The sequence below is a fragment of the Bison bison genome, unplaced genomic scaffold (genome assembly GCF_000754665.1).
Source record: "Bison bison bison isolate TAMUID 2011002044 unplaced genomic scaffold, Bison_UMD1.0 scf7180017864254, whole genome shotgun sequence".
In the NCBI taxonomy this organism is placed as follows: Eukaryota; Metazoa; Chordata; class Mammalia; order Artiodactyla; family Bovidae; genus Bison; species Bison bison.
The window spans coordinates 6,042,538-6,061,656 of record NW_011494826.1 but is presented as its reverse complement, the minus strand read 5'-3'; the positions used below and the strand labels follow the sequence as shown (position 1 = coordinate 6,061,656).

At 38.1% G+C, this 19,119-nt stretch overlaps 1 protein-coding gene across 5 annotated transcripts in view; it reads left to right on the top strand.

The window, feature by feature from the left end:
* The window catches only part of TMEM260 (transmembrane protein 260), a 70,231-nt gene that overhangs the window by 26,260 nt on the left and 24,852 nt on the right, over window positions 1-19,119 (top strand). For 3 of the 5 annotated variants that reach the window (XM_010847698.1, XM_010847699.1, XM_010847695.1), the window contains exons 4-8: window positions 3,592-3,618; window positions 6,290-6,467; window positions 7,628-7,741; window positions 11,351-11,530; window positions 13,312-13,352. In XM_010847698.1, the coding sequence (XP_010846000.1) occupies window positions 3,592-3,618; window positions 6,290-6,467; window positions 7,628-7,741; window positions 11,351-11,530; window positions 13,312-13,352 (540 nt within the window). The remainder of the gene's footprint in view (window positions 1-3,591; window positions 3,619-6,289; window positions 6,468-7,627; window positions 7,742-11,350; window positions 11,531-13,311; window positions 13,353-19,119) is intronic. The other 2 variants (XM_010847696.1, XM_010847697.1) reach the window with 2 other exon arrangements.

Sequence of the window (19,119 nt, the reverse complement as noted above, 5' to 3'; positions counted from 1 at the left end):
TTAAAAGATGCTTACTCCTTGGAAGAAAAGTTTTGACCAACCTAGACAGCATATTAAAAAGCAGAGATATTACTTTGCCAACAAAGGTCCATCTAGTCAAAGCTGTGTTTTTTTCCAGTGGTCATGTATGGATGTCAGAGTTGGACTGTGAAGAAAGCTGAGCGCCGAGGAATTGATGCTTTTGAACTGTGGTGTTGGAGAAGACTCTTGAGAGTCCCTTAGACAGCAAGGAGATCCAACCAGTCCATCCTAAAGGAAATCAATCCTGAATATTCATTGGAAGGACTGATGTTGAAGCTGAAACTCCAATACTTTGGCCACCTGATGTGAAGAAATGATTCATTTGAAAAGACCCTAATGCTGGGAAAGATTGAAGGCAGGAGGAGAAGGGGACAACAGAGGATAAGATGATTGGATGGCATCACCAACTCAATGGACATGAGTTTGAGTAATATCCGAGAGTTGGTGATGGACAGGGAGGCCTGCCATGCTGCAATCTGTGGAGTCGCAGAGTCGGACATGACTGACCGATTGAACTGAACTGAACTGAACTGAAAGCTTTTTAAAAGAGGAAATATTCAAATCTAGAATTAAAAAAAAAGGAAGTTGGAAAGCTTGCAGAATTTCTTGGAAGGCTGGATTAGTAGGCTCTGATCCCAAAATATTCAGAGTCCCAGGCATGTGTGTGCTGGTGAAACCACCGCGGCTGCCATCCCTGGGCCCCAGGCACCCCAGCTCACATCACCGACCCTGACCTGGGTTCTGAGCACTAGCCCTGAAAGGGCTGCCATTATTGTCTGTGAAAATGATGCACAAGTCCCACCCACCATGTCTGATTCTGTCTCCATACCTGCTCTTTGGCCTCATGAATTTCCAGTTCAAAGAATGGAGCAGGTGATTCTGACAGGCAGAGCCCAGGTCATATACCCATGCTCTAGCTGCAATGAAGACTAGAAAAATATCCTATATTTCAGTGTGTAATAAGAGGGGCTGTGCCTCATAAGCTTGTATCACTCAAGCATATGAAAGGATTTTAGATGATGAGTAGCAAAAGAAAAGAGAAGGTCCACTACTCTTGTCTTCAGTCTATAGACTGAGTTGATTTCTAAGCAAGCTCTTTTGAGATGCTAAAAAGATCAAGATTATAGGTTTGATTTTCTTTACTGGCTTTATAATCAGTTACCTTCTCTTCTATAACCTTACTCAGCAGTCTCACAAATTATTTCTCTGATACCCAGAAAAATCAGGTGAAAGAGTATATGGATTATTCATTGTGAAACAATCTTGTCCTTGGCAGGGGGAGTGATATGGGACAGAAGTGAGGTGAGAAAAATTCAGATTTTAGACACTGCTGATGTAGGATTAGTCTTCAATAAAATGCTAATGTACATAAGTATCTGTAATAGTATAAGGTGACTGGATAAATTTTACCACTGATAATTTTACTTATACTGTCTTCAATTTCTAAAACCATATGAAATATTTGAAAAGGCAGTTAACATAGTTCATAATTCCAATAATGTCAACAATTCAAACGCTTTAGGATGTCTTCCTGAGCATAATAATGTGCTAAAAATCATTGTAGATTAGTGAGTCTTGAGTTTTCTTCCTGAGGATTTGTACATATCTGTTCTCTTTAATTAACTGTTTACTGGTTTTAAACTTTAACTGCCCTTTCAAAAAAAAAAAAAAGGTTAATATCAGTCTTCAGAGGTGTGTACAATTCAGGTTGGTAGTGTGTTGTTTAGATAACACATAGACATAAATACAATTCTAATAATTGACAAAACTTCTGTTCTTCACTCAGAGGTGCATATTTAACTAAATGTACAATATATCATTGAAAGTGAAAGTGAAATCACTCAGTTGTTTCTGACTCTTTGTGACCCCATGAACTGTAGCCTACCACACTCCTCCGTCCGTTGGATTTTCCAGGCAAGAGTACTAGAGTGGGTTGCCATTTCCTTCTCCAGAGGATCTTCCCAACCCATGGATCATACCCTGGTCTCCTGTATTGTAGGCAGACGCTTTACCATCTGAGCCACTAGGGAAGTATATCATTAGTCTGGGATAAATGATTTGACATTAAAACTAAAATAGCCATCTCTTACCGATAATGTAATTATTTTAAATAGCTAGACTAACAATTTTAATCCTGGTTCTGCCACTTAATTACCTACTGTAGGGCCTTGGAAAAATTATTTGGCCTCCCTGAGCCTCAAATTCTTCATTTGAGAAATGGAGACAAACCACCATCTACTCATAGGGTTATTGTGAAAATTACATGAATATAAAGAAGGCAATAAAACAATACCTGAAACATGGCTAACAAGAAACTCAACAAATATTAGCAAATTAGCTTGGAAATTTGCTGATTTCTTTAAACTTTTTATCTTGATGCAATTTCAGATTTATAAAAAAGTGGCACGAATGGCTCACTGTTTGCCCTTTACTCAGGTTCCCAAATATTAATATTTTACCACATTTGCTTTATCCTTGACTCAGTGGATATGTATGTATTATTTTGCTTTTTAACCAGTTAAGAATAAGCTGCAGTCATGATGTCCTTTTACCCTTAAATGCTTCAAGATACGTTTCTTTAAACCAACATTGTCTTACATATACACAGTGTAGGTCTCAAAACAAATTATCAATGATACAACACTGTTACCTAATCTTCAGACTTGATCCAATTTTTTCCACATGCTTATAGTAGATGACACCACCCTTATGGCAGAAAGTGAAGAGGAACTCAAAAGCCTCTTGATGAAAGTGAAAGAGGAGAGTGAAAAAGTTGGCTTAAAGCTCAACATTCAGAAAACAAAGATCATGGCATCCAGTCCCATCACTTCATGGGAAATAGATGGGGAAACAGTGAAAACAGTGTCAGACTTTAACTCTTTGGGCTCCAAAATCACTGCAGATGGTGATTGCAGCCATGAAATTAAAAGATACTTACTCCTTGGAAGGAAAGTTATGACCAAACTAGATAGCATATTCAAAAGCAGAGACATTACTTTGCCAACAAAGTCCGTCTAGTCAAGGCTATGGTTTTTCCAGTGGTCATGTATGGACGTGAGAGTTGGACTGTGAAGAAGGCTGAGCGCCAAAGAATTGATGCTTTTGAACTGTGGTGTTGGAGAAGACTCTTGAGAGTCCCTTGGGCTGCAAGGAGATCCAACCAGTCCATTCTGAAGGAGATTAGTCCTGGCTGTTCATTGGAAGGCCTGATGCTAAAGCTGAAACTCCAGTACTTTGGCCACCTCATGCGAAGAGTTGATTCATTGGAAAAGACCCTGATGCTGGGAGGGATTGGGGGCAGGAGGAAAAGGGGACGGCAGAGGATGGGATGGCTGGATGGCATCACCGGCTTGATGGACATGAGTTCGAGTAAACTCCAGGAGTTGGTGATGGACAGGGAAGCCTGGCGCACTGCAGTTCATGGGGTTGCAAAGAGTCGGACACAACTGAGCGACTGAACTGAACTGAACTATAGTAGAAGAAAGTCCTAGATAATACCTTTTATTCTGTTGTCATCCTTTTGGTCTCTAAGCTGGGACAGTTCCTCATGATGGTTTTGTTTTTTCTCAGGACTTTGACACTTCTTGATACATACAGGTCAGTTATTCTGTAGAATGTCCTTCAGTCTGAGTTTGTCTGTCCTCTTGCTTAAATTCAGGTAATGCATTTTTGGCAGGAATACCATAGAAATGATGCTGTATTCTTTTTTTTTTTGCAATAGATAAAGAAGCATATGATGATTTTTGTCCCATTACTGGGCTGTTAACTTTGATGATGTGATTAAGACTGTGTCAGTCCAGTTTGCCACTGTAATGACAGTTTCTTCTTTTGTAATTATTTACAGGGAAATACCTTTAGACAGTGTGCATATTTCTGTTACTCCAAACTTTACCCTCTACTTTGGTATCCATTGATTATTATTATGATGGTTGTCAAGTGGGGATTTCTAATTCTTCTAATTTCTTCTATAGTTATTAGTTGACTTTCCATGGACTTTTCCTTCTCACCCAACTTTTTATATCACTACAGATCCATAGCTTTTTTTTTTTAGATTCATAGATTCTTATTTATTCATTGGATTACAGTCTGTTACTCTAATTATGCTCAAGTTTTCCCCAGTTTGGCCAATGAGAGTCCTGTAAGCTGGCTAATATACTCTTTGGTCATGCCTCTATTTGAGCATTTCCTTACGTTGTGTCCCAAGATGTTTCTAATTCGTTTGCTACTTGAGCTTTTCCAATCCTGGAATCAGCCATTTCTCCAAGGGTGCTAATTTATGTTTTAAGTAAAAGAAGGAATCTTGTATCTTTTGCTGACTTTCCAAAGTCATATTGACAGCTGAAACTTAGAAGTTTCTTTAAATTGTTACTAATACTTTAAGATTAATTCATTCTTTTATTTGCTAAGTTTCCTTTCTGTGCTTGGGGCCAGATGCTTCCAATTAAGTGAAGTTTAGCTCCAGTTCACATTTCAAAAAACAATGTAAAAATCATTGATATGCAGAGATGAGCTAGAAACCTGGGAATTGAAGAGAAAATTGAGAGAAGAGTAGAGTTTTAATAAAGGAGCAGGGAGGACCTTCAGTTTAGGGCTACAGCACGGGCAAACGTATGGAGCTAGGAATAGGCAAGTCTTATGAGGGAATTTTAAGGAGCTTGACTACTTGGTGGGAGGTCATGTTGGTAATTAGTGTCTAGGGGGTCCAGTTTATTGGGAGCCTGGATTCCAGGTTGATTCTAATTCATCCTGTAGGAATAATGAGTATTCACAAAGAGTATGCTTTAGAAAGTTTAATCTGATGTTATATTTGCAGAAGGATTAGAAAAATGTAAGCAAGTTAGGAAACTCTTACTTTGAATCTAAGGCAATGGGAATACAAATGGAAAAGAATCTGGAAAGGAATTTGGAAGGAAGAAATAACTTTAGGTTATTCAATCAGGAAAACTGGGAGAATGGAGTATTCTGCAAGAAACAGGAAACTGATGATTTTTATAAGGGAAAGAGAACAGGAAAATTGTAAAGAGAAATTCAGAGAAAAACAGGTTTGGTGATATTGAAATTTGTTAGCTTTTTTTTCTACTAAGGTTGATTAAAACCTATACAATTACTCCATAATTTTTATGCAAAACAATGCAGCTAAAAAGTAATGACCTATGATTTGACATCTCAAAACAAATCTCTAAATTGAGATCCAGATTCCTCAATTAATTTGAAATGTGGACTTCTGTTGGCATTGAGAGTGAGGAATTTGTTTCCAAGTGTAGCTTTGATTCTTCTGTGTTACTAAAATTCACACTCCCACCCTTCTCTTTAAAAAAAAAAAATATCATTTTTAACTTTGACTTTGTGTAAAGAAGAAATCATTAGAAACTAAGAATTTAGCTTACAAGATCTTAAAATCACCAAATATTGTGACCAAGACATACTTTGCCATATGTTGGGAGATAAATGTAGAAAGTACCTAGACCCAAACATACCACAAGAAGTGAGAGTGAGTGTTCCTGAACAGATATTCCTTTTTTTTCTTTTATTTATTTATTTTTAAAAGCTTTCTATTTTGTATTAGGATATAGCTGATTAACAATGTTGTGATATTTTGATAGTTTCAGGTGAGCAGCAAGGGACTCAACCATACACATACATGTATCCATTCTCCCCCCGACTCCCCTCCCATCCAGGCTGACACATAGCATTGAGCAGAGTTCCCTGTGCTATGCAGTAGGTCCTTATTGGTTATCCATTTTAAATATAGCAGTGTGTACATGTCCATCCCAAACTCCATAACTATCCCTTTACCCCATCCTTCCTCACTGGTAACCATAAGTTCATTCTCTAAGTCTTTAAGTCTGTTTCTACCAAACAGGTACTCTGCCATTTTATTAATTTTTCAGTCTTAATCAGTCATGATCATTTTTCTTCTTAGATATAGCAAGAAAAATGGCACAGGTTTGTTATCTCTCCAGTTTCTGTCTCTTGAGGCTTTCTAAAATGGCTTGAATCCTAAAGAGTACATCAGAGAACTAAACCTCATTCAGTTCATAAGATACCAAGCAGGTTTGTTCATTTGTTTCTTAATAGGTTAATGTATGGACTTTGTAATTAAAATCTGTTGAAAGGAATTATTACATGAAGTAATGTATTAACCATCTAATGTGTTGGGATAGTGCTGGGCGGCTGTCATAATTTCTGCTGCTACAGTTTATAAAAAGGAAAATAAAGTCAGTTCTTTTTGTTGGGAAAGAAGATTTCATGTTATCTGTATTTGCAGGCTTTCTGGCTCATATGCTGGAGGAATCCTTGCTGCGGGGGTGTTTTCATTTTCTCGTCTAACATGGCAGTGGTCCATTGCAGCAGAGGTTTTTAGCTTAAACAATCTGTTTGTGGGCCTGCTTATGGCTCTTACTGTACATTTTGAGGAGGCAGCAACTGCACAAGAAAGATCAAAGGTAACCTATTTTGATCAAAGTGAAATCACTTTTTGTTTTAATTTTTAGACAGATGCTCTGTTTCTTTTTAACTTTGGTTTAGATACTGTTTATCTATTCTGATTACTGTCAAGGTAATCTAGGCGTGTTGAGAGAAAAAGCACTCTCAAAACACTCTGTTTTTTTACTGTAAACTATGAGAGCCTTTATAAAACATGAGAATTCTTTTTCTGTCCCAGAGTTCAAAAGTTTTTTGGAGAATGAGGGTATTACAAAATCCCCTTTGAGTCTTATGGGAAAGAAAGGCTTGTTAGCTAATCCAGTGTCGTGTGTGTGTGTGTGTGTGTGTGTGTGTGATCTTAAGATGCCAAGCTCTAGGTTGACCACCTTAAATTATTTACCATTATGGTTCATTGGCTTATTCTCTAGTTTCACAAAAGATCAAATAATTTGTACTTTTTTTCACTAAAAGAAAAGTAATCAGATGTAAAATGAAGTGGTTCTGAAGAGATTATAATGACTTCTAAGACCACTGCTATCATCAAAATAATTTGCAGTGTGGAGGAACCCTGTCTTCTAAGGGCTTACCGTCTACACATTGAAGAGTTCTGAATTATCTTAATATATGGGCAGCCTTTGTCATTAAAGAATTTAGAAACAACATCAAGGTTTATCTGTGGTTTCCATAAACAAGCCTGTGATGATATTAGAGTTTATTTTTTGTTTAAAATAAACCCTTTTATGATTATGAAAATAACACATGTTCAAAAATAGCAAAAAGACCACCCGTAGGGAACCAGGTTTCTAAATAAAAGTGTTATATTTAATTAATTTAATAGAAGAAAATGTAAGACAAAGAATTGCTGAACTTTAGTTCTAGATTTCACTATACTATGTTCTAAAGAACTTGTCATCATATAGGACTTCCTAAAACCTAGTTTGACGACAGTAATTTAAGGTCAGACTGCAGTGATTTGATAAGAATGAAAAATATTAATAAAATAATGGTGATAGATAATTAGTGAGTATTAAAGCATGATTGTTTGCATTAAAAGTTTGATGTTAACCTGGCTTACTGTATAGATGTTTAGTTTTAATAAAAAGAATAGCTTTTTACTATTGTGCTTTCTTAGTTTTCAGTGAATTTTTAACTTGGATTATTTGCTTTTATTATTTTTCAGATAGCTAAAATTGGTGCTTTATGCTGTGGCCTTAGCTTATGTAATCAGCACACAATAGTACTCTATGTTTTGTGCATAATACCATGGATTCTCTTTCGGCTTTTAAAAGAGAAGGTATGTTTTTGAGTAAAAATGCCCAATATGACATTTATGGCATCAGAAAACATGGAGTTTATTTATTTATTAGTTTCATACAAGGCTTGATAGGGATATTATAAAATCTATAGATGGTTTTGGGTAGTATGAACATTTTAACAATATTAATTATTTTAATCCATGAACATGAGATATCTTTTCATATGTGTCTTCTTCAGTTTCTTTCATCAATGTCTTATAGTTTTCAGTATACAGATATTTCATTAATACCTCCTCGGTTAAATATATTCCTAAGCTATTTATTATATTTGATGCTATGCTATTATAAATGAAATAGTTGTTTTTTTTTTTTCAGATAGTTCATTGTTAGTATATAGAAGCACAACTAATTTTATATTCTGTAACTTTCCTAAATTTGTTAAGTTTTACAGCTTTTTGATAGAATCTTTCAGTCAATTCAGTTCAGTAGCTCAGTCATGTCTGACTCTTTGCGACCCCATGAATTGTAGCACGCCAGGCCTGCCTGTCCATCACCAACTCCCAGAGTTCACTTAGACTCAACGTCCATCGAGTCAGTGATGCCATCCAGCCATCTCATCCTCTGTCATCCCATTCTCCTCCTGCCCCCAATCCCTCCCAGCATCAGAGTATTTTCCAATGAGTCAACTCTTCACATGAGGTGGCCAAAGTACTGGAGTTTCAGCTTTAGCATCATTCCTTCCAAAGAAATCCCAGGGCTGATCGCCTTCAGAATAGACTGGTTGGATCTCCTTGCAGTCCAAGGGACTCTCAAGAGTCTTCTCCAACACCACAGTTCAAAAGCATAGAATCTTTAGGATTTCCTATTTAAGAGCATGTCATTTGCAAACAGAGACAATTTCACTTCCTTTCTAGTTTGGATTCCTTTTATTTCTTTTTTTTGCCTAATTACCCTGAGTAGGACTTCCAGTACTATGTTGAACATGAGAGGTGAGAGTGGGCACCTTGTCTTATTCCTGATCTTAGAGGAGAAGCTTTCAGTCTGTCACCATTGAGTATTGTGTTAGCTGTGGCCTTGTCATATGTGACTTTCATCATGTTAATATATGCCCCACATCAATTAAATCAAAATCATTTTAGAGTAGGATCAGCCACTGGCTTGGCTCTGTAGATGCACAGAACTGCTGGCTGATCAACCTCTGCTCTGGCACCGCTGCAAACAGGAATGTGTTCTCCCAAGACTGGAAACCGGTTGCTGTAAGCCCTGCTTCCCTTCTCCATCTCTGTCTGATCCCCAGTGGTTGAGCCCCAAAGATCTATGCCCCCACCGCCCCCCCACCCCACACCGCCGCAGTGGTCCCTGCGAATGAATGCTGAGTGAGTCTCCTAAGGAGCATCCTGCAATGCCTGGGGAGCATTCTGCAGTGCCTGGGGAACATCCTGCTGTGCCTGGGGAGCATCCTTCAGTGCCTGGGGAGCATCCTGCAATGCCTGGGGAGCTGGATTTCCACCCTGGGGGCTCTTTTCCCACTGGAAAAAGTGTACCCCAAGGGGAGTCCTCCAATGCAGTGCTGTGCTGGCCTAGGGGAGGAGTGATATAGTCAGAGTGCCCCTCAAAACTTCAAGTGCAGTCCTTCTCAGTCTCTGTGGTCCAGGACTTCAGCCTCAACCCCAGTGTCTGGGATTTTCACAGCAGTATCTTGTCTACAGGTAGTTGCTGATGGTGTTTTGTGGGAAGGACTGAAGTTGGGATTACTTATGTTGCCATCTTGATGGCGTCACCCTTAGCCAGGCTTCTGATATCAGGGAAGGTGTATCTAGATCATGAACTTAAAAAGCAAATCTTTTGTTTTAAGTCTGGAGGGAGAGCCATATTCTCATGTAAAACATACAAGACCCAGAGCTGGCAAGTTAGGAACCTGATCTGAGAGCCTGTTTACCCTGTACTTAGATCAACCTCTGATGAATGATGAAATTTGGGAAAGTGTGACTCTTCAGAGCACCTTTTATTTTTATTATTTAAAGAGCAGAGTCTAGAAAATAAGATCTACCAGTGAAGTGATAGGGAATTGGATCTGACTGCTCAGGTGATCTAAGGCAGAGAAGGAAATTAGTTGGTTGCAACCCCAACTGCTTACTTAAATTATCTGGAAAGATTTAAGAAAGTAAATAGGTGTTTGTGTGTGTGTATGCCTTTGTGTGCTCTCACCACCCTAAAATAATTCTGATTTATTTGACTGGGTGTGAGGCCCTGGGACTGATAGTTTTAAAAGTTCCCCAGGTGATTCCAGTGTACATGCAGCTGGGACTCAGAGCCACTCTTCTGCACGCTCTGAAATAGTTCTCATGTATTTGTTTCTCTATTTCCCACACAAAAGGAAAATTCAGCAGCAACTATGTCTTGCCATTCTAAACTGAACTTTATAGTGTGCAGAAACTGCCAAAATCTAAACATTTACTTTCTTTAAAGCTACTTTTAAGAATAGCAAAGGCATATTCTTCAATTAGTTATTTCTTCCATTTTTTTCATCCCATCATTTTGTATGAATCTCATTACCGCTTTAGAAATGTCAAACAATATCAGTACTGTAATAAAAACACTCCATTTTCAATGAAGAATGCTTATTTGAAAATGCTAGTGTAAGTCAACTACTTTTCTACTTCTGGGGAACGGAAATCTTGGTTCTCATATTCATTGTCACCTATGAATTTCCCTTTTTCGTAAAGAAAAAATTGGCAATTTCCACTCACGATATTTGTAAGAGGCGACATTTCCAATTACTAAAGCAACCGTAGAATTCTTTTGGACTCAATCTTTGTAAAAATTTGGCAGAGTTTTCCTTGGTCTTAGAAACATGCAGAAGCAGGACTTCCCTGGCAGTACAGTGGTTAAGACTCTGTGCTTCAGTTACTTCAAGGCTTGCTCCTTGGTGGGGGAACTAAAATCACATGCCAATGACATGGCCAAAAAAGAAAAAGCAAAGAAGAAACTTGCAGATGAAAAATATATTCTGTTTGAGGCAAGATTGTTGCATACAACAACAAATTTCCTTCTTTCCTATGTAAATTGAGGGAAAGAAATAGCATTTGGATGAACTTGAATGTTACTTAAAAACTAGCTTCATTTGTACTAAGGATTTCCATGAAATGGCCAAAACTCTTGTAGAAAGAATATATTATTAATGTGCAGTCATAATATAGTGTATAGTTAAAGCCTACTCCTGATGATAATAATGAAGTGAATCAGTATTAGAACAATATCTTGGGCAGTTTTGAAAATGGTCAAACACCATAATCAACACTGAAATCACTTCCAAGTGGGTAGTCTCAGCTGTGCGATGCTGCATGTCATGACATGGTTTTAAATGTAGAGGATGCAATAAACATGAAAATCATGTCTTTGCTAATATTATTTGCTTCACTCAGATTTCACTTGCCATGCAAAGGAGTTCAGGCTGATGCAATTTCCTAGTAATCCACAGTAATCAGAAGGTTTAACATCATCTTCCGTGGTGACTTGATATAAATTGAGAGATCAGCTCTGAGTAAACATATTTGATGTTTTCCGCAATATGTTCTTGAAGTTCCAGGATGAATCTGACTAAAATAAACACTGTGATACATGTGACTCCCTATGCTCTAATGCAGGAACTCTCCCCAGGCTCCCTGTTGAAGTTGAGTCTGTGCTTCTCTGCTGGCCTGCTGCCCTATATTTACCTGCCTGTCTCATCCTACCTCAATCAAGCTCGCTGGACCTGGGGAGACCAGACGACATTGCTAGGATTTTTGACACATTTTCTCAGGGAAGAATATGGAACATTCAGTCTGGTAAATTTATATTTCAAACACTTTTAAGGAAATAACTGGCAAAACTTCAGTGTTCTGCCTGGACCACGAATGGAAAAAAAACCACATGACAGCATGTAGAATTTTCTTTGTTATTTATCTTGCAGACTTGCCCCTTGGAATGTAGCCTTTCACATGAGTTCAAAAAAACTGACTCACTTAATTTGGCATCATCCTTTTGTGTATCCTGAATGTATTTTTCAAGATAACAAGCAGTCAAAAGACACTGCTCCCAGGAGCTGAAGCTTTTCAGTCTTTTTATCATCGGGTATCATTTTGGGCCCTTGGTCTATGATTTAAAATATTTGGAAACAGTTAGAGGAAAAACACTTCAAAAACTTTAATATACCTTGACCAAAACATTTCTTTTTTTTTCAAATATTTGATGAACAGTGTTCATGTTAGTATTTAGTGGGAGACCTAAATATGTTAATACTTCATAAAATATGATCTCACTCAAAGGAAACAGTCTGTTCCAGAGAATTTCAAAAGACTTTGCTTTCCCTAAGACATAGTTGAGGGTAAAATACTAAATGCGTTTGGGAGTAATGGTTATCTGAAAAGTGCAAGGATATACAGATGGGTTTTTATTTTTAAATACACAGTTATGTCTGATTTTTCTTTCATGATTTGTGCTTTTTGTGTCTTACTTGAATTAGGCAAATCTCAGATGACTACAATGTTAAAGAATACCATTTACACAAAATTTTAAACCATGCAAAAACTAATGATCTGTTACTCAATAATACATAAAAGGTAGTAACACTATATAGTTTTAGAATGTAGGGTAATAACTAACACAGAATTCAAGGTAATAGTTACCACTAGGCAATGGCACCCCACTCCAGTACTTTTGCCTAGAAAATCCCATGGACAGAGGAGCCTGGTGGGCTGAAGTCCATGGGGTCGCTAGAGTCGGACACGACTGAGCGATTTCCCTTTCACTTTTCACTTTCATGCATTGGAGACGGAAATGGCAACCCACTCCAGTGTTATTGCCTGGAGAATCCCAGGGACGGGGGAGCCTGTGGGCTGCCATCTATGGGGTCGCACAGAGTCGGACACGACTGAAGCGACTTAGCAGCAGCACCAGGGGGTAAAAAAGCCCCTTTCGAGGGTTCTGTGAAATATGGTATTTGTGTAGTTCTGTTTCTTCAATGAGTGATGAGTCTATAGATTTTTTTTAAAACTCTTTATCCCCTAAATATAGATTATATATGTTTTTATATATAAGAGATATTTCCTAAAAAATCATTTAATAAAAGAATAGTTATTATTCTTTGAGAAGGTTTGGTGCTTTAAATTTATACTCTGGTTTACTTATATTGGTTATTCCATTGAAATATCGCTTAAGGGCCATTGCAGATTTGAAAATGTGTATAATTCACACATAATTGTGAAATTATAGGCAGGTGATAATGAGCTCTAATCAAAGTGCCCAAAAAAGAGCTTAAAGAGACTTTGTAATGAAAGTGTAAAGTCTGTTAATTCATTAATGTGTTAATCATTCCTGCTGGAAGAGTTTAACTGATTTTTAGCCAATTATTATTTCTGAAATGATTCCTAAGGGATGTCTGTGTTTAGTTTTCACTGGCTTCTCTTAAAAAATCCAAATAGACTCTGAAATAAACACTTTGAATGAAAGAGGAGTTGCATCATATATTTAAAACATGTATCTTTTAAATCAGGGTAATTGAAATACAGTAGCCTTCCAAAGTTTCAGTTTAACACTTGTCCAAATAAACTTTTCTCTTTATGTTCAGGCCAAATCTGAAATAGGATCCAGTATGTCTGAAATATTGCTGTGAGTATGAAATATTTTAAACTATTTTTAAATGAATTCTTTATTAATTGCTTTAAATGATTTTAGGGATTTCTGAGTTTATCACTTTGTGAAGCAGTACATCTGAGAAGTAGTTCTCATCTTTGTGGTTAACAGTTTTTGTGTATAATGTCAAATATTCTAGTATCCCATCAATAACATAAAGCTTGAAATGAGCACTAAATACAACAGTGAATAAGACTATTAGGAGACTAAATAGAATCTATAAAATGAAAATGTTTCAACTTTCAGTTGAATACAAAATTACCCAATATATTTTGGCTTTATAAATAACTTTTTCTTAGTTTATATCTTCTTGCTTTTGGAGACATATTAGAACATTGCATTTAGCACAATTTAAACAATCATTTTCTTGTTATTTTGCTTTGAACTATATTGCGGGGAGAAATATCAATAACATCAGATATGCAGATGACACCACCCTCATGACAGAAAGCAAAGAGGAATTAAAGAGCCTCTTGATGAAGGTGAAAAAGGAGAGTGAAAAAGCTGGCTTAAAACTCAACATTCAGAAAACACAGATCATGGCATCCAGTCTCATCACTTCATGGCAAATAGATGAAACAGTGGGAACAGTGAGAGGCTATATTTGCTTGGGATCCAAAATCACTGTGGACAGTGACTGCAGCCATGAAATTAAAAGACACTTGCTCCTTGGAAGAAAAGCAATGACAAACCTAGACAGCATATTAAAAAGCAGAGACACTACTTTGCCTTTGCCTAGAAAAGTCCATCTAGCCAAAGCTGTGGTTTTTATTTCATGCAATAATGGACACAATAAAGGACAGAAGAGGTATTGACCTAACAGAAGCAGAAGATATTAAGAAGAGGTGGCAAGAATACACAGAAGAACTACACAAAAAAGTTCTTCATGACCCAGATAACCACGATGGTGTGATCACTCACCTAGAGCCAGATATCCTGGAATGTGAAGTCAACTGGGCCTTAGGAAACATCACTACAAACAAAGTTAGTGGAGGTAATGGAATTAGAGTGGAGCTATTTCAAATCCTGAAAGATGATGCTGTTAAAATCCTGCAGTCAATATGTCAGCAAATTTGGAAAACTCAGCAGTGGCCACAGGACTGGAAAAGGTCAGTTTTCATTCCAATCTCAAAAAAGGCAATGCCAAAGAACGTTCAAACTACCACACAATTGCACTCATCTCACACACTAGCAAAGTAATGCTCAAAATTCTTCAAGCCAGGCTTCAACAGTACATGAAACGTGAATTTCCAGATGTTCGAGCTGAATTTAGAAAAGGCAGAGGAACCAGAGATCAAATTGCCAACATCCATTAGATAATAGAAAAATCAATAGAGTTCCAGAAAAACATCTACTTCTGCTTTATTGACTATGCCAAAGCCTTTGACTGTGTGGATCACAACAAACTGTGGAAAATTCTTCAAGAGATGGAATTACCAGACACCTGGCCTGCCTCCTGAGAAATCTGTATGCAGGTCAAGGCACAACAGTTAGAACTGGACATGGAACAACAGACTGGTTCCAAATTGGGAAAGGAATACATCAGGGCTGTATATTGTCACCGTGCTTATTTAACTTATATGCAGAGTACATCATGTGAAATGCTGGGCTGGATGAAGCACAAGCTGGAATCAAGATTGCTAGAAGAAATATCAACAACCTCAAATATGCAGATGACACCACCCTTATGGCAAAAAGCAAAGAACTAAAGAACCTCTTAAAGTGAAAGAGGAGAGTGAAAAGGCCGACTTAAAACTCAACATTCAAAAAACTAAAAAAACTGAGATCATGGCATCTGGTCCCATCACTTCATGGCAAATAGATGAGGAAACAATGGAAACAGTGAGAGACTTTATTTTGGGGGGCTCTAAAATCACTGCATTTGGTGACTGCCCATGAAATCAGAAGACACTTACTCCTTGGAAGAAAAGCTATGACCAGCCTAGACAGAATACTAAAAAGCAGAAACATTACTTTGCTGACAAAGGTTTGTCTAGTCAAGGCTATGGTTTTTCTGGTAGTCATGTATGGATTGGAGAAGGCAATGGCAACCCACTCCAGTACTCTTGCCTGGAAAATCCTGTGGACGGAGGAGCCTGGTAGGCTGCAGTCCATGGGGTCGCACACGACTGAGCAACGACTTCACTCTCACTTGTCACTTTCCTGCATTGGAGAAGGAAATGGCAACCCACTCCAGTGTTCTTGCCTGGAGAATCCCAGAGACGGAGGAGCCTAGTGGGCTGCCGTCTACGGGGTCGCACAGAGTCGGACACGACTGAGGCAACTTAGCATGTATGGATGTGAGAGTTGGACCATAAAGAAAGCTGAGCACCAAAGAATTGATGCTTTTAAACTGTGGTGTTGAAGAAGACTCTTGAGAGTCCGTTGGACTGCAAGGAGATCCAACCAGTCCATCCTAAAGGAGATCAGTCCTGGATGTTCATTGGAAGGACTGATGTTGAAGCTGAAACTCCAATACTTTGGACACCTGATGGGAAGAACTGACTCATTGGAAAAGACCCTGATACTGGGAAAGATTCAAGGCAGGAGGAGAAGGGGATGACAGAGGATGAGATGGTTGGATGGCATCACCGACTCGATGGACATGAGTTTGAGGAAGCTCTGGGAGTTGGTGATGGACAGGGAAGCCTGGCATGCTGCAATCCATGGGATCATAGAGTTAGATATGAATGAGCGACTGAACTGAACTGAACTGATGGTTTTTCCAGTAGTCATGTATGGATGTGAGAGTTGGACCATAAAGAAGGCTGAGCACTGAAGAACTGATGCTTTTAAATTGTGGTGCTAGAAGAGATTCTTGACAGTCCCTTAGACTACAAGATCAAACCAGTCAATCCTAAAGGAAATCAGTCCTGAATATTCATTGGAAGGACTGATGCTGAAGCTGAAAGTCCAATACTTTGGCCACATGATGCAAAGAGCCAACTCATTGGAAAAGATCCTACTCATTGGAAAAGACCCTGATGCTGGGAAAGATTGAAGGCAGAAGGAGAAGGGGATGAAAGAGGATAAGGTGGTTGGATGGCATCACCAACTCAATGAACATGAGTTTGAGCAAACTCCGGGAGTTGGTGAAGGACACGGAAGCCTGGTGTGCTACAGTCCATGGGGTCACAAAGAGTCAGACACAACTGAACGACTGAACAACAATATTCATTTAATTCTTCAAATATTCATTTATTTAATGTTTTAAGACTTCCTTTAAGCTGTCCTTAAGCTCTGGTTTTGACAACATTTTTAAAAATCCAGCCTTACTAGAACCAGCTTAATATATTTTCATCTATATTATCTCTCAGTGTTCTTTGAAAAATGGGTTAATATTTGCTTTAAAACCTATGGAGATTAAGATAACTGAAAATTATCTATAGCAATTTTGTAATATTCTTACAGTATTTCAATATAAAATTAAGTATGAATAGGTTTACCTGACACTAAAGTGATCTCAGTATTAATACAGAATTCACAGGACAACTTGAAAACTTTTAAAAATATGGGGATAATATTTTAAATCTATATGTGAGGTAGCTCACATGTTCTTACAATTTCTAATTTGTTCATTTGCTAATTTTCTTGCTTCCTTACATACTTTGTTCTTTTTTTTTTTTTAATTACTTTTATTAAACTTTTTGACTGCGCTAGGTTTTCATTGCTTTGTGCGAGCGTTCTCTGGTCTCAGTGAGTGAGGGCTACCCTTCATTGTGGTGCACGGGCTTTTCATTGCATTGGCTTCTCTTGTTGCAGAAAACAGCCTCTAGGTGCACAGGCTTCAGTAGTTGTGGCTCATGGGCTCAGCAGTTGCGGCTTGTGGGCTCTAGAGCTTGGGCTCAGTCGTTGTGGTGCATGGGCTTAGTTGCTCCAAGACATAGGAAATCTTCCCAGACCAGGGATCAAACCTGTGTCCCCTGCATTGGCAGGCAGATTCTTAACCTCTGTGCCACCAGGGAAGTTCTAAATTTCTTTCTATTCTAAATAAATGATACGTAATTATTAATAGAAAATTTAGAAAATACAGGTAAGAAAACCAAGAAAATTAAAATTACCTATAATTCCAGCATGCAGAGATAACTACTGTTCTTAATCCATTAACATTCTTGTCTATATCCTTCCAATATTTTTTATATTTTTGCTTGTTTTTAAAAATGGAATCGTAATATACACTCTGTTTTGTTAGCCTGCTGTTTTTCATTTAATACTATATCTTGAAAATACCTCCCTGCCACCATTTAGACTTGTGGCTCCTTTTTCTTTTCTTTTGGGGAGAAGGCAGCAAGAAGCTCAGTTCCCCCTTTTAAAGATAAAGACACCTTTATCAGTGTCTGTAGGCTTCTCCTTTGCGGCTTTTCTCCAAGCCAAGACTCCCAGCCTGCTGTTTTCTACCTACCTTCCAAAACTGTCATCACGTTCAGGATCATTGATATATTTTGTCTTAACAAACCCCACATGAACTCCAGAGACGCCTCAAGAGTAATCCTAGACCATACATCTAACTTTCATTAGTTGCATGTAAAAGTCATCTATGGGGGAACTCAAAGGTCTCCTTTGCATTGAAGTAATAGCAGTTAGGTCACATACGCAGAAAAAAAGACTTGACAAAAGTGACGCCCACGCACCCCCACACTGTTGTTCCAATGAAATCATATGTGGAATGGGGATATAATCCTAGCACTCTGTGAGGGAGAGAATTTCTAGTCTTTAATTGTTTCAGGTGGACAGGAGTATTAAGAAAGGCAACTCATAATTAACCTACTAGAAAATTCTTGAACATGATAGAACCTAATCATCTACCTTTTCCAGTCAAGCAAATTGCATTCTTTCTCCATGCATATCTTTAAATTGCCATCTTGTTGGATTACATACTGGAAATTATTTAATCTAACCCTAGGCAGTGACCATGTTTTAAAGCTTACATTTAAGCAACAGATCTCTACAAGAGACTGACTTCGTTCCTTTTGAAGGATAGTTTGAAATGGGCCTCATGCTGGAATCAACAGAGCAGAGATATTAAGAAAAGATGGCAAGAATACACAGAAGAACTGTACAAAAAAGATCTTCACGACCCAGATAATCACGATGGTGTGATCACTCACCTAGAGCCAGACATCCTGGAATGTGAAGTCAAGTGGGCCTTAGAAGCATCACTACGAACAAGCTAGTAGAGGTGATGGAATTCCAGTTGAGCTATTCCAAATCCTGAAAGATAATGCTGTGAAAGTGCTGCACTCACTATGCCAGCAAATTTGGAAAACTCAGCAGTGGCCACAGGACTGGAAAAGGTCAGTTTTCATTCCAATCCCAAAGAAAGGCAATGCCAAAGAATGCTCAAACTACCGCACAATTGCACTCATCTCACACGCTAGTACAGTAATGCTCAAAATTCTCCAAGCCAGGCTTCAGCAATATGTGAACCGTAAACTTCCTGATGTTCAAGCTGGTTTTAGAAAAGGCAGAGGAACCAGAGATCAAATTGCCAACATCCACTGGATCATAGAAAAAGCAAGAGAGTTCCAGAAAAACATCTCTTTCTGCTTTATTGACTATGCCAAAGCCTTTGACTGTGTGGATCACAATAAACTGTGGAAAATTCTGAAAGAGATGGGAATACCAGACCACCTGATCTGCCTCTTGAGAAATCTGTATGCAGGTCAGGAAGCAACAGTTAGAACTGGACATGGAACAACAGACTGGTTCCAAATAGGAAAATGAGTACGTCAAGGCTGTATAT